We start from the raw sequence: 9,509 nt of genomic DNA, 5'->3' as shown, positions 1-9,509 counted from the left end.
AGCGCCATACCCAAGAAGACTCGAGGCTGTAATCGCTGCCAAAGGTGCGATTATGTAAATGTGATATTTCAGCATTCTATTTTTAATAACTTGCTAAAATGTCTAAAACACTGTTTTTGCTTCGACGTGGAGTATTGTGTGCAGATGGATAAAAAAATAAAAAAATTGCACCCATTTTAGAATAAGGCTGTTAAGTAACAAAATGTGGGGGAAAAAAATCAAGGGGTCTGAATACTTTCCGAATGCACTGTATATGCATGTTTACAGTGAGCAAAAATACTATGTCCAAAGATAGACTTCAAACAAATATCAAGACCTTAAAGAAGGAAGTGGAGATCGTAATATGGAACTCACAGTGACCAACCATATAACGATTAGGCTGTGATACCAGTATCGCAATGTTTTTCCCATAGCAAAAATGGCAACACGGAGCAGGTCCTTTAAAAACCTGCTGTAATATTGGGTGCTGTAGCATGGAAAATAAATCCATGTGAATCTGGATGAGAACATAATGATGTTTGTTTCCAACATAAGGGCTGTTTTCCTAAGTTACATTCGCTTCGTGTTTGTTTCCCTGCACGATGCCTGACTATCAATTAGAGGTCAAATATCACGGCCACGGGACACTGATTTATGCCACAAGTTACTCTTATCTGACCAACTGACTTGGTCTGCCAAGTACTGCCTTTTTTTACATGACTTCATTTGTAAAACACATCAAACATTCATCTCCCGAAGGAGTGGTGTTCCTGTCTTCATGGAATGTACTACTGAAGACTTTCGGATAATCTTTAGGAGAACGAGGAAGTAACGTAGAAAACATTGACAAAACAGTCTTAAGAAAAATCAATCCGCCTCCAACGGGTCATGGTCCCTGATGTCTCCGCCCATACCCTGAGAGTCAGCCCTGCCTCCACCACATAGGCTCTTTCCCAATTCGGCTTTCCTGGATTTCTCATGTCCTCTCTCCTCGCCTCAAAATACGTTGGAGAAGGTCCAAGAGGAGAGACCTTGGATCTTCTACAATGCATGAGAGAGGAGGTAAAGAACAGAGGAAAGACGAATCGAGAAAGAGCCGTAGTGTAGGGAGAGGGTTAGATTAGTAGGGAGGGGGTGGGCTTCTTGCCTGGCCATGCCTCTTTAGCGTACTTTTTCTTGCGGGGCTCGTTGAGGACCTCGGAGGGATAGGGGCCTGTAACGGGGACAGGGTTGAGGGTGACAGGTGGCTGGGGGGCGTCCGGGGCCAGGTTCACCTCTGGGGCCGGGTTGGGGAAGGGCAGAGGGAGACCCCCCAGGATAGTGGCTCCGCTCGGGGCCCCGGCGTGGTGGCCCTCGTGGCTGGTGGGTGGCAGGTCCCCGTAAAGGCCTCCGCCGAAGGTGTAGTTGTGGATGCGCCTCGTCACAACGTCGTCCATACTAAGTGAGCCGTGCCTCTCCATTTTCTGTTTCTAGAGTGGAAACGACCAAAGACTGAGTAGTAACTCATCTGAAGGCTATGTATAGTGTTTGTTTCTGGGATATCATTGCAATTATCTTAAGTATAGGCTTCCTTAAACTGAAATGTGACCGTATAAAAGGATATTGACACCTCATGCAATAGATGCATTTTAGTGGCTTACCTTTATAGGGACGACAGCAGTCTGCACCATGTTCCTGAAGCGCCCCACTGAGGGATCAATGTCCTCTGTAAGGTTTCAAGAAGCACTGAGTTACTGCATGCATTACATGAGTGAAGCAACAGGTTTTAGATTGGCACAAAGTTCCTTATTTTCACCCAACCTCAGTTTATATAATTACTTACAGCACCAGTCAAAAGTTTGGACACCTAATCATTTCCATGGTTTTTCTTTATTTTTTAAACTATTTTCTGCATTGTAGAATAATAGTAAAGAAATCAAAACTACAAAATAACACAGGGAATTTTGCAGTAACCAAAAAAGTGTCAAACAAATCAAAATATATACTTTACATTTGAGACTCTTCTTGCCTAAATTACAGCTTCCTTCTTAATGCGTTTAAGTCAAACAGCTGTGTTGAGACAAGGTAGGGGTGTATATTTTTTTACCCTATTTAGTAAAACACCAAGTCCATATTATGGCAAGAACAGCTCAAATACGCAAAAAGAAACAACAGTCCATCATTACTTTAAGACATGAAGGTCAGTCAATGCGGAAAATATCAAGAACTTTGAAAGTTTCTTCAAGTGCAGTCGCAAAAACCATCAAGTGCTATGATGAAACTGGCTCTCATGAGGACCGCCACAGGAAAGGAAGACCCAAAGTTACCTCTGCTGCAGAAGATAAGGTCATTAGTTACCAGCCTCAGAAATTGCAGCCCAAATAAATGCTTCAAAGTTCAAGTAACAGACACATCAACATCAACTGTTCAGAGGAGACTGCATGAACCATGCCTTCATGGTCGAATTGCTGTAAAGAAACTGCTACTAAAAGGACACCAATAAGAAGACTTGCTTGGGCCAAGAAACACAAGCAATGGACATTAGACAGGAGGAAATATGTAATTTTGTCTGATGTGAGTCCAAATGAGAGATTTTTGGTTCCAACCACCGTGTCTTCGTGAGAAGCAGAGAAGGTGAACGGATTATCTCCGTATGTGTGGTTCCCACCGTGAAGCACAGAGGAGAAGGTGTGATGGCGTGGGAGTGCTTTCCTGGTGACACTGTCAGTGATTTATTTAGAATTCTGCAGCGATACGCCATCCTATCTGTTTTGCGCTTATTGGGACTATTTGTTTTTCAACAGGACAATGACAACACACCCCCAGGCGGTGTAAGGGATATTTGACCAAGAAAGAGACTGATAGAGTACTGCATCAGATGACCTGGCCTCCACAATCATCCAACCTCAACCCAATTGAGATGGTTTGGGATGAGTTAAACCGCAGAGTGAAGAAAAAGCAGCCAACAAGTGCTCAGCATATGTGGGAACTACGTCAAGACTGTTGGAAAAGCATTCTAGGTGAAGCTGGTTGAGAGAATGCCCTTGAATGAGTAGGTGTCCAAACTTTTGACTGGTACTGTAAATTAGGGTCCATGTTTACAAAGCATCTCAAAGTGAGAGTGTTCAACTAGGATCAATATTTTCTTTTAGATCTGTCTCTTAGACACGTGAAATATGAAGACAGGCACAGAAACACTTTTTCCTCAACTACAGATAAAGAACCAATACTTGGATACTGGTGCTAGGCCAATGGGGTTGAAGAGAGATCTTACCCGGGTTGATGACCTCATCGTCCTCGTTGAAGGTGACTCTGGAGTTCCGCCTCTTCCTCTTGGGTCTCTGGATCTCTAGGTTGCCCTCCTCGATGGTCAGGGTGGAGATGCGCTTGTTGTGGGCCGTGTTGAACTCTGTCAGGTTCTGTCACAGCCCAGACAGAGGGATGGATGAATGTTTGGGAAAGGAGAAGTGAAACAAAGTTAGACTCATGTGCTTAATATAGGAATAGCCTTCTCTAAACACACAGAATTGGAAACAGCGAGAGCTAAAAAACAAACAAAAAAACACTAAAAACACTGACAGAACAAAAGATAACTCACTATGTCCTGTTTAACAAAGTGTATCTATAGCTACTGTGGTAATAGTACACACCCTCCTTGCCAGAATGTCTATACAAATGCCCTGGTAGACAACTACTGGAGACACACCTCTAATTCGGTCTCCTCCTCTGGTAATCCTAAGAGGCCCTTAGACCCCTCCTCGTCCTCTCCGGCCTTGCTGTCCCCTGTGGCGGCATTGGTTCCTTGCTGGCTCTGAGGTTTCTCCCGGATGGTGTAGGCTCGCGTGGACGCCCCAAACGACATGGTGGAGTCTATGGGGACCTGCTGAGGCTTATTGGGCTCCAGGCGGATGTGTCCCAGGAAGGTACCATGCGCTGAGAACGTAATTTACAACCTTCAAGTCCACATATCATGTTGGGATGTAGTTTATAAAAAGTGAAGTAAAGAGTCAACAAAACATAATAGTTCCATAGCCTTTATTCTACAGTGCACTCCTCTAAGGCAATGCAACTGTTACATTTTGAGTCCTTTTACTAGCTGCAGTAAGATACAGTATTTTACAGATTAATGTTCACGACAGTTCACTTACTGCTGTTGTTATCAATAAGGAACACCCTCTTCAGGTGCTTGTGGTAGACCAGGGCAGCATGCACGCGTGAACATGACTGGTGGTCGATGGTGAAGTCACACATGTCCGGGTTCCTCCCGAATAAGTAGTACTTTTTCTCATCAATGATCAGTTTCTACAAAGATTCACCATCATAACGAACAGATATGAGAAAATACATGTATTGCCCTGTCACAACATCATAGCCAGGTCCCATATATAATTCTGCTTTCTTGCCAACTCATCACTCATTCTCACACCAAGCCGTTTTAGCAAGACAATTCTATAAGGAGTCTGCAAGAGATCAGAAACAGACACCCAGGCTAACAACACTGATAACATTGAATGAAATCCTTTCCAGCTGTAAGAAACTGTTTAAAGCACTGTGCCTCTGAGCCATAACTCAAGAGTGCACCTTCACACTCATGAGCTTAAATATCAGGGCTGCTGTTTCTGTGGCACCTTTCTTAAAACCCAACAGTCACGGAACTCAAGACACCAGTGTGTACTGGTGCTGAGGACAGTCGGGTCCATATCTGGTGCATGCATGTTTGATCAATTTGTTTATTTAGTTAAGTACACCATGACACCTAGCTACCTATACTGAAGTATACAGACTGAAGTAGACTATATTGTATATTGTGTATACTAGACAGTCTAGACTATAGACATTTAAGGGTAAACTACATCACGTAGGACCACATATGGTTCTCTATCAGAGCTTTTGATAAAGCTGGTACAGTTGGTCAGTACAGAATGTAAGTAAACCCATCAGTTGCGTTATGGATGATCTATTATGCAAGATATTAGGCATATTCTAAGGAACAATACAGAATATCTACCCTTGTTTGAGTGTGGCTAATACAGACAGGCAGTTCAAATGTTTGCCCCGTGAAGCCCCAAGCTCTTACCTCGACCATTTTGTCACCTTTCATCACGTCCAAATGGAGTCCTGGAGGGGGCTTGCCTGCCCTGAAAACAACAAGGACCAAAAGCTAAGCACACCATTCAGTGAAATGTATCAGCTAGCTAGCATGTGTTAGCTAATAAGACGTGGCTAAAAAGAATACATACGTTTCCAGCTACAAAATAAAAAAAGTAATGCTGTTTTGTGATTTTGCATGCACTTGATGTCTTTGTATAACGTAAATATCTCGAATAATTGCATTTTCTCACCATGTTGGACAATCAAAAGATGGTAAGTTTGTAGCAGTTGCAATTGTCGCCATCTTGCAGCATTATCCCATTCACAAACCCGTTGAATGCTGGGTAAAATGTTGCCTTGGTTTGGGAATTGTAGTTTTGGGCGGGTTAATCCGTTGACAGCCAAATCTCCCCGTCTCTGCCCAAATGGACGAAAAGAAAGTAATGCATTCCATTATCTACAATGACTTGATTCGACCCTAGAAAAAAGGCTACCTACTGAAATGTAATGGCAACTATGAACTGTGAACATACACGCACTAACGCATACAGTTATTATGCCTAGGTTTCATTATCGCGCATTCCCTTGAATCAGATTGAATAACTTCAAGAATAGTCAATAGAATAGACAATTTTTAATTGAAAAGTCACTGAACAGAAGAACAGACTACTAGAGCAACATCCTTCTTGTTTTATATTCCATTTATATACTGAAAATTGTAGGAAGTTGAAGTGCAACATTTAATTTTGGTGCATGTTCATGTAGCTTCCCATTTATCACAGACCATACAATTTTGCAGAATGTATTTTAATTAGACCTTTGGACTGCTATGGTGTAGAGTATATCATGTTTATTATTCCTGAGGGGCAGTTTGCTTTACAGCTGATATTGAGAAATCTATTAAAAATATATATTCACATACAGAGAACATGAATAGAATAAAACAATTCCACAATGCAATACTGTACTGCTAGGAATCATCAATTTCCCATAGGAAACATGGTGAGTTGTTTCTTTTTTGATTGTAGGCAAATAATAAAATGTTTATGTCTGCATAAAACAAGCAAACAATAAAGAAGTAAAAGCCATGTTCACATATCTTTATTGGCAACACAAGCTAGTATCACAGGGCAGGGGTTAACTTTACTTGATATCTGGTTGCCTACTTCCTCATACAGTCGTTGCTTTCAACTGTTAGATCAGTGGCACCTCTCTTGGAAGCACAGTTGAGCCTAGACAGCACAACATCGGGTTCTGCACTGCAGTGATGGCAGGCACTGAAGTAGTTATGTCCCTGCAAGAATTAATTGCATCCTTGGATCAAACTTGTCTGCCACGGACTCTACAGGTTTGCTCTGGTGTATACTTTCAAGGTAGGACTTTTTCATAAACTCCATGTGTGGGCAAACCTATTTTTACATTGCCTGAAATGAGACAGACAAGCTTACTGATTAACAGTCAGTGGCATTTTTTTATACTCAATTCTGACATACACAAACAGAAGTAGAACAAAAGTCTCATAATTAGGCAACAGTAGACTGTCATATTTACAACTGAGGGTATTTTCATATACATATAATTACATTTGTCCAAATAAGACACCTTCAAATGGTGAGACTAGATACTGTAATTTCTAAACGGTAAAACAGATGTGTATTAAAGTAGTCAAAGGTGTAGTATTTGATTAAATAGTCCTAGAATGCATTTGCAGTTTTCTTTGGTTGTGTTTCAGATTGTGTTGTGCCCAGTAGAAATGAATAGTAAGTGATGTATTGTGTCATTTGAGTCTTATTTACAATAAAAAGTACCATATGTTTCTGAACACTTCTATATTAATGTGGATGCTACCATGATTATGGATAATCATGAATGAATCGTTTTGGTACTGCGAATCCAAGCCTGACATACGGCTAGGCTGATGTGAAATTAAGTGGCGAGCACTTAACCAACGTGGTGCAACCAAAAAATGTGATCATCATAGAAAGAAAAGCTCGCCATTAAAAATTCTGTTTTATTTTAGCAAAGTTAAAAGATTATATTTTCACCTACAATTGCCTTCTTACAAACATTATCTTCCAACTTTCCTAAAATAAAACATTGAGTTTTACAGTTTTATTCAATCGCTTTGTTGCCATTTTCACAAGTACAAAACTAGTACAAAACTCCAAACTGGTAACACTTGTAACACAGCCAGTCTTACACTCAAAAACTTTCATGTTAATTTAGTTTGGAAACATCTTTCACCACAAAAACATTCATCCAAAATATAAGTTTACTGTGAAATATCATGAAAACATTTGTTTAATCACCAAAATACAACAATTATACATTCTCAATTTAGTTGTTTTAATAACCAGTTGATCCAATAGCAAAAATGCAAGATACACTATATATACAAAAGTATGTGGACACCAATTAAAATGAGTGGATTCGGCTATTTCAGACACACGTTGCTAACAGGTGTATAAAATTGAGCACACAGCCATGCAATCGCCAAAGGCAAACATTAGCAGAAGAATGGCCTTACTGAAGAGCTCTGTGACACCGTCGTAGGATACTACCTTTCCAACAAGTCAGTTCATCAAATTTCTGCCCTGGGCAACTGTAAATGCTGTCATTGTGAAGTGGAAACGTGTATGAGCAACATCGGCTCAGCTGCAAAGTAGTGGGCCACACAAGCTCACAAAACGGGACCGCCCAGTGCTAAAGCGCATAGCGTCTGTCCTCGGACCATTGTTGATACACATGGGAAACTGTTGAGCGTGAAAAACCCAGAAGCATTGCAGTTCTTGACACAAACCGGTGTGCCTGGCACCTACTACCATACCCCGTTTAAAGACAATTAATAATTTTGTCTTGCCGATTCACCCTCTGAATGGCACACATACACAATCTCAATTGCCCCAACGCTTAAAAATCCTTCTTTAACCCATTTCTTCCCCTACCAGCTACACACAAAGTGAATTTAACAAGTGACATCAATAAGGGATCATAGCTTTCACTTGGATTCACCTGGTCAGTCAAGATCATGGAAAGAGCAGGTGTCCTAAATGTTTTGTACACTCAGTGTATATCATACTTTTTTGTTTATATTTTACAAACATACATTGGAATTCTGTAGTTATCCAAATCTGTATATGTTTTGAAATGTATAGGTTTACAAAAAGGTTAAGTGATTATTGAATAAGAGCAGTTGGATTAAGTAATTGTGAAAGGTATATTAACAAATAAGACTACCATATTAAAAGTAATGTGAGCATTGCGAAAGACAAATTCTTAATATGAACATGTATTTCTAGATGAAACACTGATTGAATTTTAGTGAAAAAGTGACTGATTTTGTGTTGTACTCAGTAATTTGGAAATGTGCTTTGAGTTTTGAAACTGCCTTTTTGCTAATCTGTTGTAGCAGGCTAAAGGGTGTGGGGTTTCAAAGTCACCAAGTTCAATAACACAACATGCACCAGTAGCACAAAGGGGAGATATTAGGGATTTTTGTTCACAGAGAAAGGGGGAATTCACCAATTACTTCCCAGTTCACAAGTCGTTGTCTGTTCCGTTCTCCCGGGGGAATCCCAAAATGTAGGTACACAAACGGGGTAATCTCACTGATACTATTTTTCTCTTCTCCCACTCTTCATAACACACAATTCTCTATTCTCTGCTCCTTTGTGCAGGCTGCTTCCTCCTATATCCCCAAGCACTCCCTGGCTTAACGAACTACAGCCTTGCCTCGTTGGTGCAGAAAGTCCATATAAGGCTTGGGGGTGGAGCCAGCAGGCTGCAATAAATCTCCCCTCAATAACCACTCCCCTCACCTCTCCCTGCCGTCTGCCACACTGTTTTGAGTTTTGTACTATGTGTTGTGAAAATGTACCACATACTTGTAAAAATTGCACCAAAGCGTAACACATTGCACCAAAAAAATGTAACAACCTGCTTACCCCATTGTAAATCCTTCTGTACCGTTAACCCTAGAATCTTCACACTATTAGATACTTAGAGCTCCTTTGCAGTCCTGCCCCTCAAACTGTAGAGGTCATGGGACAGGTGGATTTCTAGTGAGGGTCACTGATAGGACCTTGACCTTGGCAGAGTTCAGTGACATTTTTCTTGCCTGAACCTGTGAGTCAAAGTTGTCCAGGGCCTGCTTTGGTGTGCAGATTTTTCCCATTGTGCATGTGTGGGCCAGACTGAAATCATCAACGTACTTCCACCTTCTCTCAACATCCCGGGCTGCACCGTCTATGACTGCAAGGAAGATGAGAGGACCCAGAGGAGTTCCTTGAGCCACACCTCCCTTCTGTTCCTGCCAGAGTGTTGTTTACGTCCGGTCACAAAACTGACGAGCCATGCTGTAAGGGCAGGTCTGACATCCAGTTGGGTCAGCCGTTCAATGGCGATGGTGTGGTACATTTTGTCAAATGCCTTGGAGAAGTAAGTATGGTTGAGGGTGGTTA

General features: G+C 41.3%; 2 protein-coding genes and 1 non-coding gene across 3 annotated transcripts in view; 1 reads left to right on the top strand and 2 right to left on the bottom strand.

The window, feature by feature from the left end:
* On the bottom strand, positions 1-5,411 carry LOC112246593 (nuclear inhibitor of protein phosphatase 1-like). The gene is made up of 7 exons (XM_024415018.2): positions 5,301-5,411; positions 5,036-5,096; positions 4,107-4,260; positions 3,665-3,891; positions 3,233-3,377; positions 1,620-1,684; positions 1-1,448 (listed from the first exon to the last, which is right to left on the bottom strand). The coding sequence occupies exons 1-7, from the start codon at positions 5,351-5,353 to the stop codon at positions 1,095-1,097; spliced, it is 1,059 nt and encodes a 352-aa protein (XP_024270786.1). The 5' UTR covers positions 5,354-5,411; the 3' UTR covers positions 1-1,094.
* On the bottom strand, positions 4,506-4,669 carry LOC112246640. The gene has a single exon (XR_002952953.1).
* An 818-nt stretch (positions 5,412-6,229) lies between the features above and the next one.
* The window catches only part of LOC112246530 (protein THEMIS2-like), a 20,692-nt gene continuing 17,412 nt past the window's right edge, over positions 6,230-9,509 (top strand). The window contains exon 1 of the mRNA XM_024414907.2: positions 6,230-6,422. Within this exon, the coding sequence (XP_024270675.1) occupies positions 6,317-6,422 (106 nt within the window). The 5' untranslated portion in view covers positions 6,230-6,316. The remainder of the gene's footprint in view (positions 6,423-9,509) is intronic.

Source organism: Oncorhynchus tshawytscha, linkage group LG03 (assembly GCF_018296145.1).
Source record: "Oncorhynchus tshawytscha isolate Ot180627B linkage group LG03, Otsh_v2.0, whole genome shotgun sequence".
Lineage (NCBI taxonomy): Eukaryota > Metazoa > Chordata > Actinopteri > Salmoniformes > Salmonidae > Oncorhynchus > Oncorhynchus tshawytscha.
The sequence above is the reverse complement of the archived record's forward strand: the minus strand, read 5'-3'. Positions and strand labels throughout refer to the sequence as shown.